The 24,455-nt window shown below is 38.2% G+C and overlaps 1 protein-coding gene across 1 annotated transcript in view; it reads right to left on the reverse strand.

The window, feature by feature from the left end:
- The window catches only part of RNF19A (ring finger protein 19A, RBR E3 ubiquitin protein ligase), a 42,584-nt gene extending 18,336 nt beyond the window's left edge, over window positions 1-24,248 (reverse strand). Inside the window, exons 1-2 of the mRNA XM_079796384.1 lie at window positions 23,970-24,248; window positions 8,140-8,907 (exon numbers count right to left, since the gene is read on the reverse strand). Of these exons, the coding sequence (XP_079652510.1) occupies window positions 8,140-8,813 (674 nt within the window). The 5' untranslated portion in view covers window positions 8,814-8,907; window positions 23,970-24,248. The remainder of the gene's footprint in view (window positions 1-8,139; window positions 8,908-23,969) is intronic.
- Window positions 24,249-24,455: the final 207 nt, after the last annotated feature.

Consider the following 24,455-nt stretch of genomic DNA (forward strand, 5'->3'; position numbering starts at 1 on the left):
TGAAAAAGTGACATACGGTATAATTCTATTTATATAACATTTTGAAGTGATGAAATTTTAGAAATGAAAAACAGATGAGTGGTTGCCAGGGATGCATGGGGAAGGGAAAGTAGATACATTTATAAATACCAAGAGCAACATGAAGGATCTTTGTTGTCATGGAACTGCTCAGTATCTTGACTATGGTGGTGAATACACAAATGTACAGGTGGTAAAATGGTATATAACTAAATACACATACACATACACACAAACAAATAAGTACAAATAAAACTGGGGAAATTTGGCAGTTCTATCAATGCCAATATCCTGGTTGTGATATTGTTTTACAGCTTCACAAAATGTGAAGGAAACTGTGTAAAGGAAACACAGGATTTCTTGGTAATATTTCTTACAACTACACATGAACCGACGAGTATCTTTTAATTAATTACTTAATTTTGTTAATCCTCACCCGAAGATATTTTTCCATTGATTTTTAGGGAGAGTGGATGAGAGAGAGAAAGACAGAGAGAAACGTCAATGTGAGAGAAACACATCGATTGGTTGATTGGTTGCCTCCCGCAGTCCCCGTTCACCACCCCCCCCCCCCTTCCCGCCACCAGGGCCTGGGCCAGGGAGAAGCCTGCAACCAGGGTACGTGCCCTTGACCGAAATTGAACCTGTGACCCTTTGGTCTGCAAGCCACAAATTTAAGGGAACTTTCAGGGCTCCTCTTGTTATTAGCAATAAAATTTAATAACTGTAACTGAGGTTTTTATTAGTTATTAAAATTATGTAACCTGTAAAATTATGCAAAGAGAAAGTTTCTCCATTTTTAGATCTGTTGCTCTCTTTAAAACAATTTTTTTAAATATATTTTTATTGATTTCAGAGAGAGGAAGAGAGAGGGAGAGAGAGACCCCCTACTGGGGAATCGAACCCTCACCTCCTGATTCATGGGGTCCATGCTCAACCTCTGAACCACACCAGCCAGGCAGACCTGTTACTCTCTTATTATCTCACCTTTTTTTAAAAAAATAATTCTTTATTGTTGAAAGTATTTCATATGTTCCCTTTCACCCCCCATTGAGTAGCTCCAGCCCACTGCCGGCCCCCTCCGCCCCAGGCCCTCACCACCCCATTGGGCCATGCATATATGCATACAAGGTCCTTGGTTGATTATCTCACCATTTAAGCTTAAATTTTACATCTTAAATTTCACTTCACTTCTGATAGATCACTTTTACAATTACCACTATCATAAATATGTTCAAACATGAATGAAGAGCAATTTAAATCAACATGATGTAATTTAGCAATGTTTCATTTTCCTGAGCTTTAAGATTTCCCCAAAGGCTTATTCATTGCAGTTTCAATAAAAAGAAAAAAAATTTTGCCCAGCCTGGGTGTTTCAGTGGTTGAGCATTGACCTATGAACCAGGAGGTTTTGGTTTGATCCCCTGTCAGGGACATGCCCGGGTTGCGGGCTCCATCCCCAGTAGGGAGCATGCAGGAGGCAGCTGATCAATGATTCCCTCTCATCCTTGATGTTTCTATCTTTCTTTCCCTCTCCCTTCTTTTCTGAAATCAATAAAAATATACAAACATTTGTTTCAAAGACTACACTATTTTCTATCAAGTTATAATCAAAGGCAGTCTTCAAAATAATTATCACTGAAAAGGAAAGGATATCCTCTTTAAACCTCTTCTCTATCCCACCTTTTCTTGAAGGAAGGAGAGAAAAAGACAGAATGGGGAAATCTGTGTGTGTGCAGGGGACAATGATAAAACCAACTTTTTTTTTTTAAGTCAGTCACAATTTATTAAGGTGGGGAAAAAGCTTAGGCCACTTGGTCCAAATTCAAGTACCACCACTCATTCCTGTATAGTTTTATGTAACTCACATAATCTCCCTACAACTAAGTTTTCCCAAGCATAAAACAGGGATTCACTGAAGTTTACTTATCCTCAGTATTTAGCCCCAATCAGCTTCACCTTTGGCCCTGACCATAAGGACAAATGAGCAAATGACTGCTTCAGACATTCCTAATACCTCTGAACTTGTGCTTGATTTATGACCATGTGATCATATGAGTTACTATCATTTCTACATTATTACGTACGGCAAAAATGTATGCCATTTAGATTGAATATTAATATCTGAATATTCATTTTTTAAATAAAAATGATATGAAGAGAGGTGGGGAAAGGTGGGAGAAAGGGAGAGAATTAGTTCATGGCACTTCATATGTACTCTAATGTTAGAGCTAAAGTATTTCAATCTTGTTTTATGCTACTTGTACTTTTTAAACTTTATCTTTATTGTTGGAAGTATTACAGATGTCCCTTTGTTTGTGTTACTTTTTCCCATTGACCCCTTCTACCCCCTACCCGCCCCTCCCTTGTATTTTATTTTAATGGAAAAGCTAAGATGCCCTATCCCAGAACTATACATTCACATCCCTTTCAATCTAGGATTATCTTTAATAATACTAACCAAATATTTCTGTGGATGTATATTTTGAGGACTGTAAAAGGATAGTTTGTCTAATAGTTTTTCAGATGCTAACAATTATTAAGTGCTTGGTTTGAGAGTTTTTCTTATGCTAAGAATTATTGTGTGCTTACTATGTAAGTATTCTGTGTTCACCTCATTCAATTCCAATAATAACTGGTTAGGCAATTTTATAATATATTAGGGAATTAAATGTACCTAGTATTCATATATTTTGAAAACAGAATGTTGGGCCTCTTGAACATGAGTTTCACTGTGTGGGGAGCCAAACTTATTTTTCCGTTAGTTAACAGCTCTCAAATTATAACACAAGTGAATGGTAAAACAAACTAAGTACAAAATATTTGCTTTAAATAAAAATTTTTGAAGTCTCTCTACTGTGGTACATTAAGTATTATTATGTGGGAAAAGAACAGGCTCAGCAGAAGGTCACAGAGATAACGAAATAATACTAATTAACTAACTAAACATTCTGGCTTAAACAATATCCAAATCATGGTGTAGAATATAGCTCCATTTCCTTTTATGATCCATTATTTTTAAAAATATTTTTATTTATTTCAGAGGGGAAAGGAGAGGGAGGGAGGGACAGAAAAATCAATAATGAGAATTACTGATTGGCTGCCTCCTGCATGCCATGCCCATATTGGGAATTGACCCCAAAACCCAGCATGTGCCCTGACCCGGAATTGAAGCCTGACCTCCTGGTTCATGGTTTGACGCTCAACCACTGAGCAACACTGGCTAGACTATGGTCCAATATCAAGTCTTACTTTGTTCCTATTCTTCAGCTGAAGGTCTCTAGCTACTTGAAATGATTAGATTTTCCTACTTAGCGAGAGTGGAGGGATAGAAGAAAGTGAGGAAGGGACTGAAATAGGGCAGTGTTTTCAGAAATATTTTCTGTTCACTGGGTTAACAGTTAATTCATACTAAGCAAAACTAAAGTGCTTTTTGTTATTTTGTTTTTTACTATAATATTTGCTGAAAGAATTAACATACCAATGTTCAGTATAAGTATGCACTATTTCTTGACCACGATATCTAATTACAGGGAGTTTCACAGTACTAGAATTCCACAACTTATACTATTGATAGGGAGGAAGTAGGGATACCAGTTAGAGTAGTATATCCTGCCTAGAGAAACTGTCTTGTGAAGCAACAAGTAAGAACAAACTATACCTAACATGAAATGTAATCTTAAGGGAGATATAATGGTCCCAATAAAAATTTTAATTTAAAAAATGAGAAATAAGAATGAAGAAAGATTATCCAGGAGTCCAAGTAACCTTTTTTCAAAAACACAAAGCTTTAACAGCCTTAAAAACAACAACAAAGAAAATATAATCAGAAATACCGAAATTACTTGATCCAGTTAAGGAGAAAAGTCACTTCTAATAAGAAGCTAAACATTGCTTGGCCAGTGTGGCTCCATGGTTGAGCGTCGACCTATGAACCAGGATGTCACGGCTCGATTCCTGGTCAGGGCACATGCCCAGGTTGTGGGCTTGAACCCCATTAGGGGACATACAGGAGACAGCTGATCAATGATTCTCTCTCAACACTGATGTTTTTATCTCTCCCTCTCCCTTCCTCTCTAAAATCAATAAAAATATTTTTTTAAAAAAGAAGTTAATATTATTTCAGTGGAAAAGGAGTGACTTAATATATTTGGGAGAAGGTCTAGACAAAGTGAGGCACATCTCCTGGTTCCCTTTAGGATCTGCTTTCCACTACATGCTGCAAGGGAGGCCTACAATTGTCAAGGCAACTGCCCAGACTATTTAGAAAGTCTGTCTAATATAGGGGTAGAGTGCTGGCAAGCCTTTTGGGCTATAGTATCTAAAGCCACATTCTTTAGTTCACTAAATAAGAGAAAGCTAACATGTCTCCTATATATATCAACTTGTTCTTAACAAAGGTATGAGGGGAAGAATGTTATTTTTGTTGATTCCCTAAATTCCACCAAAATACCTTAGTATCAATTAATAATCAAATTAATGTTTTGTGTAGCACTAGTAGATACTGAATTACTTGGTGTTAAAATACATCTAGATTAACTGTGTTTAGGAAGAAGAATAAATTATAAAAGCAAACTCTCAGCTCAAACTATTAACTCTTAGAATACTTTTATGAATATTTATTCTAACACATGTAATTTATCACTAGTTATAAATTACAACTTCCCCTGAAACACAGTTTAATCATTATGGCTCCCTGTAAACAAAACCTGCTCTTTTCTAGTCACATACTTGTTTCCTCCAGAGAAAATAAAAAGTTGGATCTGTTTTCTGTATAAAATTTCTAAAAGGTCAGCCTATAAAAGCATTACTAGCATGTTAAAAGATGGTCAAGTTATGGCGAAAACCTTCCTTGTAGAATGGGAATGAGAGCCATATGGATATTAATTCTAAAAATACATATTCTTTAGTTCCTATACCTATAGCCCCATTTTTTAAAAATCCATTATGAACAGTATCCTCCACAGAATAAGTTATTATTTACGGACATTATATGTCAGCAAATCAGCTTGGAACTACACAAAACTGATTATAGTTGATGACATTGATTTAAAATGGTTTATTAACTGTTCCTAGGATGTATGATTTATGTTAGTGGTATATTAGATTGGTTCATTCAACAATTCTTTATTGAGCATGGGGTTAATGTGTGGTTAAAACACTTTCTTCCCCATGACATTAAATCATTAATTATATTCTAGTATAACAAATGTTCCTTATAAGTTTCCCAGCAAAGCAGAAGCACTCACATGAGATGACAGAGATAACATGTACTGGTAGAAGGGTGGTCTTAGTCCATTGAAACAAGTGATGACAGAAACTAAAATGCCAACTATTTGCTATCTGCCTAGACAATGTACAAATTAGGTCTTCCAGGCAGAAGATAATCAAATATTTTTATCCAAGACAGGTTCTACGTTTTCCCTCTACGTGTCTCTAATCCCAATTCTTCTCCTCAGCCATGGCCAGATTTTTCTTTTAACACCCAGACACAGTAGATGACTGACAAATTAACATTTCCTTGCTTCTTGTAGTTGTTTTTTTTTTTTTAATTTATTGATTTCAAAAAGGAGGGGAGAGGGAGAAATATTCATGATGAGAGAGAATATTGACTAGCTGCCTCCTGCGCACCCCCTACTGGGTACCGAGCCAGCAACCCGGGCATGTGCCCTGACTGGGAATCAAACAGGGACCTCCTGGTTCATAGGTCAATGCTCAACCACTGAGCCACACCAGCCAGGCTGAACATTCTTAACCGTGTCTACTAACTAGATGTTTCCTGGCACACAAGAGTTTCTCTGAGGTATTTAACTAGGAATGGATCTTCTAAGTTATAGGGTAAATGTATGTTCAATTTTAATAAACATGGCAGCAGGTGAGCTATATTCATCTATATTTTCTGTTATTTTCCCCTTTTATTTGTAACTTACCTCTGTAATCTATTTTGATTTTGTCTCAATGTATTACGTGTGGTGACAAGCTAATTTTTTCCCTTCAAATAGATAATTTTCACAATCTTCTACATGTTGAATAATGAAACTTTTCCCAATTGGTTTTAGCATGCTTCCCCTAAAGTTCTTGTATAAACTAGAATCTGTGTCAGCCCTATCTACTATGTTCTACTAGGTTGATAGTATTTTTTTAAAAATAATTTTATTGATTTTTTACAGAGAGGAAGAGAGAGGGATAGAGAGTTAGAAACATCGATGAGAGAGAAACATCGATCAACTGCCTCCTGCACACCCCCTACTGGGGATGTGCCCGCAATCAAGGTACATGCCCTTGACCAGAATCGAACCTGGGACCTTTCAGTCTGCAGGCTGACGCTCTATCCACTGAGCCAAACCTGTTTCGGCTAAGTTGATAGTATTGATACTATCTATTATGATATAATCAATCAACCCAGCACAAGAGAATACACCTAATCAGTGACCAGAGAGCTTGTACCCTTAGATTTATTGTCTTAACCTCTTCTAGACACAGGTATTGATGTTTAAGTCTCCTTTTCATTTGTTCCATCACGTTCAGACTTTTTCTTTTAAAGATATTAAACACTTAAAGGAACCTATTGAGTACTTCTTATCCTAGGGTCCCATAAAAGATTGTTAGAAAGCCAGATCAAAAACAATATATAGATATGTTCCTCACTATTTGAATTCCACTATACGAGTATTTCCTAGAATGATTTGCAAGTAGTTTTTTTTTTATAATCTAAAATTTACTATGCAAGTTGAAATCTACTCTAATGAATGTGAAAATATGGTGCAGAGTTCCATGGGATCAAGAGTGATACTCTCATATGTAATCTATTCCTCTGTGTCCTGCTCAAGTTACTTAGTATTGCTCATTATCCCTAGTTTCTTCCCATCTTTTTCTTGAGAATTTTCTACTTCATGGATCCCACAGTTTGCTTGTGCCAACCTTGAAAGCATAGCCAACCTTGGCTCAGTTTAGACAGTATCATTAACATATTATTTTGTTAATTATATTATAGTACAAGCTCCCTGCAGTTTATAAGGAGAGAATAATTCAAAATTGATACTGAGTAGTATCTGAGTCCTTCACACATAATTAATAAATTCATAAAATGTTAAATAATTAAATAATATTTCTAATGCTTTATATTACACAGAAATCCCTTGTGGATAGTTAAGTGCTACTGATACCTGGGAAAATTAGTTGGGATTTGCATAGGCTGAAAACATATTATTACTTTTCTCATATATAATTATAAAATATAGGCTAGATGCAATCTGAAAATTTGCTACTCAACAAGCTTTTAATAAAGGATATGATTCAGACAATGAGTCCTGAAATTGTCATTTGATAAATTTACATTTCAGTCTTGTCTCTAAGATTATACACAGATAATCTTGGAAATTCTGGGTTTTCCCAAATTCTTACTTATAGATAATCTCTGGTTTGCTAATGGTATGCTAAACCATAACCAGTGTTTATGGCTTTTATTATTCTTGAGGAACATATGACTATTTCTTCCTATTCTGACAACTGTACATAGTAAATGCTCTATAAATAGAAGCTGCTATTGACATAATAAAATATATAAGCAAAATTATTTTAAATGTTGGTAAAATGGTATTTGTAATTAAAAAACTTGAGGTAAATGGAATGTATAACCTCTTGATCTTGAGACTAGCAAATACTTATGCACACCAATATGAACACATCACACTGTGACACATATTAAAGTACCTTTCAAAAGGGTTATTTCAATTTATATAAATGACCTGCCCCCACCAAAACAAACAAAATCCCTGATCATTTCATCTATTACTCCAAAATAAAAGTTCTCCAAATGGAAGGGGAAAATCAATTTTGCCCACAACTAGATCTTGCACTCTACCACCTTAACCTTTTCTTCTGAAAAAATGTGTTAAGTGAATATGTGATGCAGAGACAGTATCAAAATGAGTAGATTCTGGTGTCTTGCTTTAACAGTGAACACTGCTTGACACATGGTATACACTTAATATATATTTGTCTATTGAATGAATTACCTGACATGTTAAGATTTTTCTTTTGAATAAAAGTCAGCATAATTCTTATTTTATCCACAAAGAAAAAAAATAATTCAAGAAAAATCTAACAAAATCTTCTTACCCACAGTCTGGAGCTGGACACCACCTACAATCAGGATCTCCAACGAGCCACCGTCTAAGCATAAATTCTTCATATTTTTCCATCAACACATCATCACTTAATATCAAGCGAATATCATGGGGATTAAACCGTTCAGTACATTCTGGGCAACTGATGTTAACTCTACTTTCAGAAATTTCTATCCTTAGATACTGTCGTAAGCAATCCACACAAGATCTATGATGACAAGTCATTATCTCAGGAAATCTGTCTTTAGAATGCCGCAAAAGGCACAAAGGACACTCTATAAAGTCTCCAATTTGTTTGTTGATGGAGGTCAATCCATTGTCAGAGGAGGTATTTGTAGAGAAAATGGAGTTCTTATCAGTACACATTTCAGAATGTATACTTTCAATACTCGCAATTCCATCCACCCCGCCATTTAGCTCCCTTGATTTACGTTTGTTATCCTTTTTCCTCCGAAACAAAGAGCCTATTGAAATTCTTCTTTTCTTGGGTGCCTTTTTGACTGAAGGCAAGCTCACGGATGAAGCAGAAGACTGAAGATCTCGATCTGAACCCATTTGCCGATGTAAACTCATGTCTAAAATGCTCATTAGAAGTGAGTCAGGGTCTGTGTTTACACACAGCCCTTCATTATATTTAGAGATAAAACTTATTTCTTGGTCTTGCATTCAGATTAAGTCATGATGTAGGAAAATCCTACTTGGTCCCTTCAGAGAATTCTTGAAAGAGTTCGATATACAGAAGACTGTTATCATAGATGTTCTGGAAAACAAAACAAAACACCAAGATCATTTAATTGTATATTCTTAGTCTACAGGTTTTTAAAATAAGCTTACAAATTCACTACGAAATTTCAAACAAGTATGTTCTTAACCATTAGTTTTGTTTTGTTTTTTTTTAAGTAAGGCCAATTTATTGAGTAGTCTACAAGAGAATATAAAACCAATGCTAAAATAACAAGGACATTCTTTAATCTTAAAAGTCTTTAGATTTGAACTGAACTTACTAAATTATTTTACCATTAACAATCAGAAATCAATAATTCCCCACTGATTTAGGAATTTTTTTAAAAATGGACAATAAAATGCACATGTACATACAAGGACTAAGTGCAACTTACACAATCTTGAAGAAAAATAAAGTGTGTGTTAGAGGGCGAGTGCTCTTATACTGCCAAATATAATGATTACAAAGTTACAGTAATTAAAAAGACAGTGTGGTATATCACAAGGATGAACACAAAGACCAATGAAAATAACACAGTTACGATAAAAAAAAATCCAACATGTATAGCCCACTTGATTATGTCAAAGATGACAATGCTGAGCACTAAGAATAGCTTTTTCAAAAACAAAACAAAACAACAAGTATTGTTTTACTGTTTACCATCTGAGAAAAGAAACTTAACCTATATCTCACCCATACATAAAATTCAATTCCAGATAGTTCATAATTCTAAGTGTGATCAGTAAAATTGTAAAGCTCCTAGGAGTCAATAGAAGAGACTATTACAATATAAAGATTTATTGAATAGAACATAAGAAAGTGCTTACCATTAAAAAAGGCCTGCTAAATTTGATTACAATAAAATCAAAAAACAGTTTTAAGGGAGTGAGAGAAGTCATTTGCCACACATAACTAAGAAGGACTAGTATCCAGAACACGGAAAGAACATTTACAAATCAATAAGACAAAGCAGACAATCCAACAGAAAAATGGGCAAGGGACTACACAGACGCTTCACAAAAGGATATGGAAAAGTGCTCAACATCATTTGTGATCAGGGAAATACACATTAAAGCCATATTGAGAGACCACTATACCCAGCAGGATGGCTAAAATTCAGACTGCCATTTCCAATTATTAGTAGAGATGTGGAATGCTGGTGGGAGTATAAAACGGAACAAGTACTTTGGAGAACTGTCTACCAAATTTAAACATATATATACTTTATTGACCCTTTATACTTCTAGAAATGAGAGCACAAGAGATATAATGCATACATGCATCCAAGATATGCATAACAATATTCATAGCGGCATTAGTTATTATAATAAGCAAAAGTGTTGAACACAACCCATATTTCCATCAATAAAATATATTCACACTCCAGTATACCAGAAGCAATGAAAATGAACAAAATACTGCTATACATAAAACAAGAATGAATCTCACACACAAAAAAATGTTATATAACTCTATTTATATAAAGTTCAAAGCAAGCAGAACTAATCTATGATGCCAGAAGTCAGGATTGAGTCACCTTTTGCAGGAAGGGAAAAAGGGAACTTTTACATGTGTAGTGGTTACCAACGTATGTTCAGTTTGTGATAAAACACTGACGTACAAACAAGATTAATGCACTTTTCTGGATGAACATTATACCACAGTTAAAGGTAAAAAAAAAAGCAACTTCTGATATCCACACATATTCTTGGGAAAGTCATATTGATTTCCCAATACAAAATCTAGAAAAAATTTACTCAGGAAAACTTTATTCAAGTCCATCAGTTTATATTTTCCCATTAATTATAGTATTCTCCATTAATTGTGAAGAAAATTCTGCAAATTTTCTTCTTTATATGTCTTTTTATTTTCTCTTGCATCTCAAAATGCTTTCTGTACTCCAGGGTTTTACCTATATCTATAACCATATCTATATCTATATTGGTCAAGGTCCCCAAAATAGACTCCCCCTACAATTCTTTTTTTTTTCTTTTTTTTTAAAAAAATATATTTTATTGATTTTTTACAGAGAGGAAGAGAGAGGGATAGAGAGTTAGAAACATCGATGAGAGAGAAACATCGATCAGCTGCCTCTTGCACACCCCCTCTTGGGAATGTGCCCGCAACCAAGGTACATGCCCTTGACCAGAATCGAACCTGGGACCCTTGAGTCCGCAGGCCGACGCTCTATCCACTGAGCCAAACCGGTTTCGGCTCCCCCTACAATTCTGTTCTATGATACATCCCCCCCTAGAATGACACAGAACAGAATTGTAGGGGGAATCTCTCGGGGACCTTGTCCTAAGAATTTATCACTTAAAATATAAAACTGGTGGCACTTAATCAGTATCACCTGAGGTATTTTTCTTTTTTCCCCTTTCTTTTATTTATTTACTAGAGGCCCGATGCACGAAGATTCGTGCAAGAATGGGCCTTCCTTCCCTGGCTGCCAGCACCACCTTTGCTCCAACCCGGAGCCGTCTTTTTGCCTTCCCATGCCACCCAAAGGCCTGGAGAGGCCGGGGCGGTGAGGAACGCCTGCGTCCCGCCCTGCCCCCCGGCTGCTCGGCGCCTGCATATGCAAATTAACCTGCCATCTTTGCTGGGTTAATTTACGTACTCACGCCTCATTGGCTGGTGGGCGTCGCAAAGGTATGGTCAATTTGCATCTTACTCTTTTATTCTTGTAGATTTTTCTGTCACCATTTATCCCTCGGTGCCTTTTCCACCTCCACCCACCCCAGCCCCCCTGTAATCACCACACTGTGGTCCGTAGCCATAAGTTCTTTCTCTTATTTGCTCAATCCCTCCTACTTCCCGCAACATCCCCCCAACACTTTTAGAAATGTGATAGCCATATAATTTATTATCCAAACGAGAACCTTGTAAGAGTGAATGAAAAGTGCTACTGAAATTTAAACTAGGATAACAGGAGCAAACTGAAGCATATGGTTATTCTACTTAGGAAGTCTTTTTAAAATGTACAAATATACAAATATGCCTCAAAAGAAAACAAATTTGAATACTAAAATTGTAATATTTCTGTATGGTAGAAAATACTGTAAAGTAGAAAGACGATATACTAGGAAAACATGTATAACAACAAACATATTTCCTCATTATGCAAATAGCTTTTACATATTAATAAGTCCAAACTAATAGCAAAATGAGCAAAGATTCAAAGAGGAAGTTTGGAGAAAAAGAATTACAAAAATTATGAAGGTAGGAATAATATTCAACAACAATCGCTACTAGAGAAATGAAAATCCAAACATTAGATACCATCTTTGCATTAATTAGATTGACAAAGGCTGTAAAGGTTGGTCAGTGTGAACTGAAAGAAGCATTTCACATACTGTTGGGAGAGGTGCAAATCAGCACAATTTAGGGAAACCAATTTGACAATATCTATTAAACTTCAAAATGGAAACACTCTTGACCAGCAATCCTACATGTAAAATTTATCCTTCAAAAAATATGACACAAGTGTTCAAAGACATATTGTGCAAAGAAATTCACTCCAGCCTAGTTGATAGAAGCAAACAAACAAACAACAACAACAACAAAAAAAGCCATTACGAAACCTGGAAATAACTTGTATCCAATAGGGAACTGGTAAAAAGAAATGAACCAATCATAATTTATCTGCAATGATATGGAAAGATCTCTCTATATAATGCTGAGTAAACAATAACAATTGCAAAATAGTATGAGCCATTTGTGGAAAAACACCCCCACACAGGCTTACATATGTACACAATTTCTGGAAAAAATGTTACAAAACCATTAATAATGGTTGCCTTAGGAAGAACAATCTTTAGTATCCACTTTCTGCCTTCTGCATAGTTTAAAACTGAATCATGAGCATCTATTACTTATAGTTTAAAAAAACCCTAGTTGAACTTCACAAGCAATAAAAATATTCTGCCCTAGAACCACCTAATCAAAGTGAAAATGGGGTCCAGAGCTTGTATGCTTTGAAAATGTTCATCAGTAATTTAAGTGTACACTCTAGTTAAGAACCACTAATATTAAACAAAGTTTGCTATACATTCTCATTTAAAACAGAAATAAGCAGTAAAATACAAATAGACGCCAAATTGTGTATTTTCTCCCCCCCTCCCCTCCACTGTTCTGTTTACAGGCTGCCATTGCCCAGGCACACATGGACTCAGAGGACAGGGTCAGATAGGCAGAATTGGAGGATTTTGCCCTTCATAGCAGGATGCAGTCTTTCTGCAATGTGCCTGCCCGTGTGAAACCATCCTTGCAGCCTATGGGGTTTCCAGTCACTCATTTTCAGCCATACTGGAACCCATCTTAGTGATGCTAGGAGCAAGCAAGCAGCAATTATGAATGGAAGGTACCTGAGAAGTAAGAATGGGCCCTAGGTAGGAAAAGATTCCAAATTCAAGTCTCATAACTGGAAGGAACTGTGCGCTACAGAAAAGTGGGAGACATTCTGTTCTTATAGCACTGCATCGGGTCAAGGGTATATGTTACCGGAGTCTCCCTTGGAAGTGGGGAGGAGCTGGTGGTGAGACGCTGATTTCTCTTTGGAACCTATTGCAACCAGGCGGAGACTGCAGCAGCTGCCTTTGCTTGGTAAATAAACAGTGGGGGAAATCCCAAAACTTGACTTACTTTTTTGGTTCTGCTCTTAGTGTTAAAGAAAAGTTCCTGGGGCAGTGAGAAAAGGAAGTATCTATCCATAGCACCTCCTATACAGAGAGTTGCGAAGAACCACCTATCAAATTTAAATATGGTTACGTACAATTTAATTTTGCAGTTGACTACCAAACAACAAAATTAATGGCCTTAAGCCATCCGTTGATCAGACCATAACTAGAAGTGATGTACTAGAGATGATGTATTGGCACACAAGCTAACTTTGGCACAAAGTAAATAGAGCTTTTGTAAATCTGAACCCATCTCATTAACAGAAGTTTGAGGCATTAAATTGTTTGGATTTCCATATATGACTTTCTCTGGACAGTAGTAAATCACTAAGCTCATTATAATGAAGCTTGCTATTGCTCAAAAAGGTTATTTAAATGTTTAAAATTATTTTAAGTAAGTATGTCATTCATCTTACCCACCGTAAATTTGGAAATGCCATATTTTCCTCTAATAAATCTAGTCCACAATATAGCTGCCATATTCAGTTATAGCAGCAATGTAGACCCTGGGCATAATTCTTGCAGACCAAATAATATTAAGGAGACAGATACTCATTACTCTCTTATAAAACTGACTTATTAAACATCTCTTTTTTACAGCCTGTTAAAGTAAAAATACAATAGGCACCTTAATAAATTTTTGGAGAAGGATAACAATGCTTAAAAATAACAGCTAATATATGGGTAAGCTTCAGAGAAATCCATGAAATCTCTAAAACTGTAACTAAATTGTGAATATATATATACTCTAGGGATAGAATCTCTAGCTTTCAAAAGATTCTCCAAGGAGTTTAAAGTATAACAAAAGGTTAACTGCGACTGCTGAGATATTAGATTTTAATTTGCCAGGAAAAGTTAACATCAGTTTCTGTAAATCTTTTCTGCTCTCACTAATTTACCTTCATACAATATTCATATCTGTACCAATTATTAGCTCAGAACATACTTCTATTATATTAAGATTTGAAGTTGCAGCTTTTTCCAGAGAGTTAAGTTATGGGGAAGGTTAAAAAACAACTTTCATTTGGAAACAAATGTCTCAGATCCATATGTAAGAATAAACATGAAGTTGCAGATGGCCCAGAGTAATGCATCACATGTTAAATAAAGCAAAATCATACAAAAAGGTGAATCAATATTATATTTTCAAAGGACAGTTGATTATAAATATGTACATAAAGATATTAGAGTGCTATCTCATCTTCACTTAAAATGGCAATTACCATTGAAAACTGTTTTTAAGTTTTTCATTCTTCCTAATTCAATTATAATATCTTTATTTAAAATATAATGACACAGCCCAACCGGTATGGCTCAGTGGTTGAGCATCTACCTATGAACCAGGAGGTCAAGGTTTGATTCCCAGTCAGGGCACATGCCCAGGTTGCAGGCTCGATCCCAGGTAGGGGGCATGCAGGAGGCAGCCAATCAATATTCTCTCTCATCATTGATGTTTCTATCTCTCTCTCCTTCTCCTTTCCTCTCTGAAATCAATAAAAATATATTTAAAATATAATGACACAAAGAGGTAAAATAGTCGATGCCCAATGAGACCCCGCTTATGGTGCTAAAAATCTAAATGTCTTTCAATTATTTGAATGTCTCCTCAGAAACATGAGCATATTATATGCAGATGTAAGGAAATCTGGGTTCTATGGATTGCTACACCAAGTGGTTTTGTGGCTTTAGTTCAGTACCAACCTCTCTGTATCATCTGTAAAACAGAGAAAACACAATTGTGGCAGAGATGTTGTTATAGACTCACCTGTTTCATCTTCCTCCCCAGCATATAGAAGAACTAATTTCCATTCCACTTGCAGCTACATACAGCCATGTGTCCAGTCCTGGCCAATGCAATGTGAGTATACTAATGTATGGCCCTTCCAAAATTGGTCCCCAAAGCATCCCTTTAAATATCCTTCAAGTTCTCTCTCTTCTCCCTCTGGCTGGCTAAATGTAGTAATTCTAGTGGTTAACTCTAAGCAGGCCTTAGGGGACAGCTGAGTCACAAGATGGAAGGAATCTGGACACCAGAGTCATCCACACAGTTCTTTGTGTAAGAAATAGATTTTTATTGTGTTCCACCATGAGATTTTGGGGTTGTCTTTTTCTGACATAATTATCTTACCTACTTAGTGGGAGGAAAAAATTTAGAGTAGCTTGGAGAGAAAAATGTTTTTTAAATACTATACAAATATGGGTAATGATAGCATATATTTTATTCAGAGAGTAAAGCATGGACTTCAGGGTCACAATATTTGGGTTTAAGTTCAGTCTCTGACACTTATTAGTTAGCTGTGTGACACTAGGTTAAATTACTAAGATAGTTTCTTCAACTGTACACGAGGAATAATAATAATGTTTACAGCCTGTAGGATTATTATTAGGGTTAAATAAAATAACATACATGAAGAATCCAGCATAAGGTATGGCATTCATGTAACTAAACCATTTACTGCATAAAAGTGTTGAAAGGATTATCACACTTAAGGTTAGAAATGAAAAAAAAGTTGGCTCTGAAATGGCTTTTTTATGAATAGCCAGTCATTTGGAAGTTTGAAATATATCATTATAGTACATGAATTTCTCTAAAGTAAATGTAACTAATGTTTTCAGCCTTATGCTTATGTAGCGACAAATCTACCTTGAGTGGTCTTTCTAATATTAAAAATGGGATAAATAACTTCAACCCAACTACTTAGTAATAGGGGAAGAGGGACTGATTCAACAGATTATTAGCATAGGCAAGTATCAGTTTCCAGAAAGTTTTTTGGAAAATGAATGCTTACCAAGACTCAAATATACTGCCTTGAGCTCTATCCTAAAGATTGTATGATCTCCCACAAACAGAAACTAATAGTTCAGAATAAATTATTCCCTCATGCTCCAAAGCCTCCCCAAAGAGATGGTTCTTAAACAGCTTTACAAACACACACCTGCCACGTTTACCTATTCTTGATTGTGAGGTAGAAAAAAAAAAAGGTACTTTGTAATTTTACTAATACTCATTACAAATAATACTCATTACTCAATCCATTACAAAAAATAAGCTACTACAGAAAGAAAAACCATTATCAATTCAATTTTTTTTCAATGAAAAATAGATTTTGGCTAGTTCATTCCAAGCCTTCTTTGTTCAGCAGGGCAAACAATGCAACAATAAGGAAATACTAGAAAAAGCATAGTGCAAAATGTCGGGTATGATGACATGAAAAAGTTTTAGAACAGGCTAGTCTCTGATAGTTACAATGCAGGATATAAAACAGATGTAATCATAGACCTTTGGCTTACTAAAAACTTTTGAGTGTATATTAGTTTCCTGTGGCTGCTGTAACAAATTACCACAAAGTGTGTGGCTTAAGACAAGAGAAATTTATTTTCTCATAGTCCTGGTTTGGGGCTGCAAGGGAGAATCTGTTCTTTGCCTCTTTCAGCTTCTGGTGACTGTACGCATTTCTTGGCTCACGCACAAATCATTCCAATCTCTGCTTCCATGGTCACATTGCCTCTTCCTCTTTTGTGTCTTCTCTTCTTCTGTATATAATTTCCTTCTGCTCTTCCCTAATAAGAACAATTTATCACTGGATTTTGGACCTACTCAGATAATCCAGGATGACCCTTTCATCTCAAATCCTTAACTTAATTACACCTGCAAAGACTATTTTTCCAGATAAGGTATCATTCACAGGGATTAGGATATGAACATATCTTTCAGAGGGCTACCATTCAACCTAAAACATGATTCCAGAAATATTTTTTAAAAAATATGTTTTTATTGATTTTAGAGAGAAAGGAAGGGTGAGGGAGAGGGTGAGAGAGTGAAACATCAGCAGCCTCCTGCAAGCCCCCTACTGGGGACTAAACCCACAACCCTGGCATGTGCCCTGACTGGGAATCAAACCAGTGACCTTGTGCATGGGGCGGTGCTAAACCACCCAGGCCAGGGCCTGATTCCAGATAATTTCGCTAAGGACATCATTAGAATATATTTTATTTATACAAAAAAACCAAAGGCTGTTCATCCATAATAAAAAAGTTTTTTTCTTTAATTTAAAGGGTATGGCTATAAAGAACTATCCATTTGATTTGACTATGTATATGATGTGGCTATATACAACTGCTTACTGAGCAAAACTTGGTTTGGACAGAATTAGTCATTGTGCTATATACATCACATATCCTGTGATGATAGGCTTTTCTAAAGGATCGTTTTACTTTGCTCACTAATATACACTTATCAGTGCCCACACCCTCTTTCCAAAGAACTTTATTTCATGATATTTAATTTAAGGATGCCTATATAAGAAGTGGCAGTTATTCATACAAACAAAACCTAAAGGACAGATTAGTTTGGGCAATATTTAAATAGATTAGAAATTTAAAATCAGAAGATCAGAAGAAATTACAATACAAGATGCTTGAACATCCTAGCTACCTCTCTTGATTCTATATGTTACAAGAGCATAGTGTATTGATTATGCATTGTAACTGATTCCAATGTGAGAGGTAACAGGATCCCCATATGCAGTAATCTCTTGGGGAGTTTATTCCTTTTGTTTTTATTCTGAGACTCATTATGACAAGTTACTAATAATGAAGAAAAAACCTCCTTGTAATAATCTTTAGTAGTTGAGCGTTTCAAAGATATAATTTATATTAATCCAGTGAAATAGATGATAGCACATTCTCCCTCATTTTATATTCAGGGAAAGAGAGTGAGGCACAGTCATTTTGGGGAAGTTGTAAAACTGAGAGAAGTCAGGTATCCTGACAGTCAATTCAACTAAGTAATTCCAGTTAAATGACATATGCCCTTCTGTATTTGGTCTCAAAAGACATGTCAATCAGTTAGAAAAAGAGTATCAAAAGACAAAGAAAAAGCTTTCTGTAGAAAGGAAAAACGTTTCACACAAAATGCCCCTAGAGCTATGCTGCCCAGTGTACACACTTACTGATTGAAGACTTAGTATGAATAAAAGAACATTGCCCTGGCAGGTGTGGCTCAGTTGATTGAAGCATTGTCCAGTACAAAAGGTGGCAGGTTCAGTTCCCAGTCAGGGCACATACTCAGGTTGTGGGTACATGCGGAAGGCAGCCAACCCATGTTTCTGTCTCACATTGATGTTTTTCTTTCTCTCTCAAATCAATTTAAAAAAGAGAGAGACTGTAAAGTCATTCATTAATACACCTTGATATAACAGTTTGAATATGCTGGGTTAAATAATTATGAAAATTAATTTCACCTATTTCTTTATTTTTTAATGTGACGTAGAAAACCTTAGATTACATTTATGACTCATACTAGAGGCCCAGTGCACGAAATTTGTGCACTGGGCGGGAGGGGGGCGGTCCCTCAGCCAGGCCTGCGCCCTCTCGCAGTCTTGGACCCCTTGCTCGTTACCTCCCACCTGCTCACTGCTCCTTATGCTAGGCTTGCTGCTTCTTAGCGCTGCTCCTCCTATAGGAGTGCACTAACCACCAGGGGGCAGCTCCTGCATTGAGCGTCTGCCCCCTGGTCGTCAGTGCACATCATAGCAATCGGTTGTTCTGCCATAAAGGTCGCTTAGGCTTTTATTATATAGATTATATACATAACATAGAGCAAGTTATGAAATAGATACTTTACATTATATAGACTTTACTCAGTTAGCAAATACTTATTCAACACCTATTATGGTCAGGCTTTATGTTAAGACCTTAAGAGTGAACAAAGAGAATGGTCCCTGCCATAATAGAGTTTATATTATCACCTACACTTCTATGGCACATTTCACATACATTATCTCATTTGTGATAATGCATAATAATTTAATTTAGGATGTATTATTCTGCTATATAATATTTATCTAGAAGCCTAACACTATCACATTCCCAATAGCTTCTCCTGGTTTCTTTATTTCTTTTTTAAATATATTTTTACTGATTTCAGATGGGAAGGGAGAGAGAAAGAGAGATAGAAACATCAATGATGAGAAAGAATCATTGATCAGCTGCCTCCTGCCCCCTGGGGATCAAGCCTGCAACCCAGGCAATATGCCCTGACTGGGAATTGAACTGTGACCTCCTGGTTCATAGGTCAATGCTCAAACACTGTGCTACACCCCTTGGGCTTCTCCTGGTTTCTTGCTCCTTGCCTCTAGCTAATTTGCTCCCTCTTATGGCTCACCTCTGCCTGAGTGTCTGTCTCATCAACTGGCAACCTGCCTTTCAGGGGTCTCCAGAGAAGGGCAGAGATTGAAAATATTAAGTGTACATAATTTTAAGGGGCTAACTCCAGTTTTTTGGACCCAAGACTGAGTTTTGAAGTTTCTTCTGGGCTTAAAGAAACTAGGGTGATTTTGAACAGGCTTTTGCTTCATAATTCAATGTACAAACTTATTTGAGAACTAAAACAACTCATGAGTTTTGTACTGCTGAGGCATTCACATATGAAAACTCTCCCAAACAGGATTTCAAAAGGGACTTTCTCAAAAGGTGCTAATTTTCCCCACTTTAATACAGAAAGTATTACTGACATATGATAGGTATTGAGAAACAAATTTAGTACCCAACTTATAAACACCCAAAATGATTTCATTGCCATTTTTGGTTGAAGTCTACCATCTGAAATACAGATGTGTTTAGCAAAAGCCTACTAACCGTCAATCTTTAGCTGTGCAGGTATGGTTACATAGTTGTTTTAAGGCTATACATCTTCTGCCAGCTAATAAAGAACTGACATTTTATGACTTAAAAAAAAAAAAAGCCAAAGAAAAATAGTAACTACTCCTGATTGGAGAAACAAAATCACCTAAGGAAAATTTAACTGTTCTTTATAAGTAATCAGATTAATAATGTTGCAGTTTGCTAAAAAGGAGAATCAACCCAAAATCTTTAAGCTAAAGTTATTTCATATTTGATCATGGGTCCTTTCAGACCAGCATTAAACTCTACTAGTGCTAGTTTGCCAAATACAATAGAATGTGCAATCAAATATAAATTTAGAAATTCGACTTTTCTTCAGCCCCAAATGACCTAATTTTTATACGGGCCTCCAATAATCAAAGAGCATATAGCTTAGTCAGCATGAAATCAGCCAGTGACAATCAATTGGCACTTTTTAGTAACATCAGAAAACAAACAAAAAACATCCCACAATTCTCTAGCATTTCCTTTATAAACTGAGTGGAGAAGAAATATAAGGAGGGAATTCAGGTGTATATGCCCTTACTCTATCCCCTGCACATGATTAGGGACTTTTATATGTTCTTACAAATATTTATCTTCCCTCTCACTCTTGAAAAACTGAGAAAATTACATTTTTCAATACTCCGTGCCCTCCAAATTAAAAGAAAAAAGGGGGGAATGAGGGGTGTTATGATTAGAAACCAAAGAATTTCTGTGATAAATCTAAATACGTGTTTAAGATAAAATAAGAGCCTGGTATAATATACAAAATTCTTTCAAATGTTAAAAAAGTTTGCTTCAAATTACCTATAACTAATGCCATCTAACAACCCCATAAAAACAAATAACATCTTTCAATCTGATCCCATTAAAGAGAGGTGACCCCAGTCCTGGCCAGTGTGGCTTGGAGTGTAGTCTTATACACCAAAAGATGGCAGGTTCAATTCCCGGTCAGGGCACATACCCAAGTTTCGGGTTTGATTCCTAGTTCTTTTTTTTTTTCCTCTCTCGATCTAAAAAAATACATTAAAAATATTTTTAAAAAAGAGAGGTGACCCCAAGTGCTTTACATTCACAACTGCAAAAATATTACTTTGTGACTCCCCTATATTTCAAATTTGTAAAATGCATTTATTTTCTACTAAGCTACTGAGGTATCTTTAAAAGCCTATACTAATATGGTTTCATTTAGTCAAGTAAAAAGGCACCCAAAATTCTACAGATCACACCAAAATAAAAGATTCCCACACTGGCTAGATGACAGTGAAATACACTCTTCTTTATACATATAAACTCTCTCAATTGAGGCATCCATCAAATGAAGCAACAGTGCTTCAAGTAGCTACTATTTGGAGACTAGAAATTGGGTTGTGTTTCAACTCCTAAAATAATGTTGTAGTTTGTTTGTTTTTAATTTATCTTTATTATTGAAAGTATTACAGATGTCCCCCTTTCCCCCAATTGACGCCCTCCATCCCAAACCCACCCCTAGGCCTTCACCACACTATTGCAGTGTCCTCAGGCCATGCATATATGCATATAAAGTCCCCCATTAATCCCTGCCTTCCCACTGAGATTCATCAGTCTGTAGCATGCTTCCATGTCTCAGGATCTATTTTGTGCATCAGTTTATTTTGTTCATTAGATTCTAATATTGCACTTTTAAAAGTTAATCATACAGGAATCCTCTGGGAAGAGATACTGAAAAAATACACTAACATTAGTTGCCAAATGCCATTTTTTTTCTTAAAAGGACACCTTGAGGTGACATTAAATAGTTCCCATAGCCCTAGCTGCTTTGGCTCAGTGGATAGAGCATCGGCCTGGGGACTGAAGAGTCCTGGGTTTGATTCCTGGGTCAGGGGCACATGCCCAGGTTGCAGGCTGGATCCCCAGTAGGGGGCATGCAGGAAGCAGCCAATCAATGATTCTCTCTCATCATTGATGTTTGTATCTCTCTCTCCCTTCCTCTCTGAAATCAACAAAAATACATTTAAAAATAATAGTTCCCAAAGACACATTAAATTTACATTTCAGTAATAAAAAGGAGAATATTAAACTAACAAATAAAAGTTTTAATTGTTATTGCACAATTTGGTTTCTGTCCTAAGACTTAATTCTAAACCTTTAACCACGTAGCAAGGAAAGAACATTTGAAAATAAGAGTTAATAGATCAGCACCACTTTCTAAATAGAGAGAAATATTTACATCTTGATTCAGGTCAGACAGCTGGGCGTTAAGGAAGCATAAATAGACAAACATGATAACAATAGCTTGAGTTATAAGCAGAAGTAGAAAGATTTCGCATTAAGATAAGGACAGAATTGAAAATGAAGGTTAGGAATACGGTCAGACTTCATATCATCAGAAGGGTCAAGAAATCAAGTTAAAATAATATAAATAAATAGATAACCATGGTCTTAGCCGCAAAAAAAGTGAAACGGGAAGGAAAGATCACAAACATGTTAAAGCCATCAGTCACAGGAAAGGGCTGCTTTATGCCTCCACTGTTTACTAAAACTGTCATTTCCAGCCAACCTGGGTTTGAAAATTGCAGTGGCACTTAAACGCTTTCCTTTCCAACGTCAACGGAACATAACATTCTGCATATTTTGAATAATAAATGTCAACCAGAATAAGCAGCGTTCGTATATTTCTACGTCCAAGGAGCAATGGGAAAAAAAATAAGACCTTTCTAATTTTTTTTTTTTTTGTAAACAGAGGGGTAGGGAGAGAGATCGATCGGTTGCCTCCCATATGTTCCCCTACAGGGGATCGAACGCCCGCAACCTGGTAGGTGCCCTAACGGGGAACCCAGACAACATTCAACCAACTGAGCCACCGCGGCCAGGGCAAGGCCTTTCTTGCTCCCATTTATAGCCTTAACCACTGTCTCCCCTTCTTTCTTTTTTTTACTGCCCTTGTCGCAGGTTGACTGAACCCTAAACTTCTTCCCATTAAGGACGGGGAAAGAACAATGGTAGAAGGGGACTCGGATGGCAGGGGGACATGCGAATTAAAAATAGCGGCATTCCTTGCTGCGTGAAGGCTGGGAACTCCCTGAAGGGTTGGCAGGAGGGAGACAATCCTGATGGACCCCCTAGGAACACCTACTTGAACCCCAAGACTGCACCCTTTTCGTTGGTGCAATGTCTGCTTGGGAAGGGCTGGGCAGTCTTCCCGCAGGAGCCTTCCCGGGTGCATGCCTGCCTGCCTCCCGCTCGGGCCCCCGCAGCAGGAGCGGGGGGCGCAGGCCCCGGCTCCGAATTTGCAGCCAGGCCCGGAAACGGGTCCCGTTAGAGCCGATTTCACCCGTCAGGAATGCGCTCCGCCCCCGCCGCCCGCGGTGTCCCCCCGCTCCGGGGGCCGGGGCAGTGCCGAGGGGAGCGCCGCCCCGGCCCGTCACCACACCGCCGGGCGGCCGCCTCCAGACGGCCCCGGACGGGCTCGGGCGGCTCCACGCTCCGCCCCGGGCCGCGGCCACCCGGGCGCCGACGCAGGGCCGGGCGCGGCGGACGCGGAACCAGACCGAGGCCAGACCCCGGGCCAGCGCCGGCCCCGGCCCCGGCCCCGGCCCCAGCCCCGCGCCGAGCCCCAGACGGGGCGCCTCTCCCGAGGCATTTCCGAATCCATTTCCGCGCCGGGGAGGGGCGCGGAGGCAGCCGGGGCCGGGGCGCCGCGGGTCGGAAACGGGAGCCGCCCCTGCCCTCCCGCTCCCGGGCGTATCCTCCTCCGCTCGTGCCCTCCCGTACCTTCAACTCCTCCGGGAGGCGGGCGCGGGGTGCGGGCCAGCAGGCCCCTCTCGCGGCGGCGGCGGCGGAGCAGGAGGAAGTATGGAGGAGGGTCCCGCAGACCCGCCGAAGCGCCTCTCAGCCGGGGCGGGCGGGGGGCGGGGGGGACGGAGAGGAGGGGTCCCGACGGCCGCTTTCCCCAACTCCTCCTCCGCAGTTCTGTCTCAACGGCCGTTCCCGGGAACCAGCGCCGCAACTGCCATTCTCCCCCGCCCGCCCGCCCAGCCTCCGCCCCCGCTGTCCCCGCCCCCTGCGCCCCCCGCCCCCGCCGCGCCCCACCCCGCCCCGTCCCGCCGCGCCGCGCCGCCCGCGTGCCTACGTCATGGCGTCACGCCCACCCGGCCGGAGCGGGCGGTGCAGGGTGCAGCCGCGGAATGCTCGCGCGCGTTCGCCCCGCGCGGGTGTGCGGGGACGCCCCGCCTGCGACCCGGGGTCCCGGAGCGCGGC

The sequence above is a fragment of the Cnephaeus nilssonii genome, assembly GCF_951640355.1.
Source record: "Cnephaeus nilssonii genome assembly, chromosome: 18".
NCBI lineage: Eukaryota > Metazoa > Chordata > Mammalia > Chiroptera > Vespertilionidae > Cnephaeus > Cnephaeus nilssonii.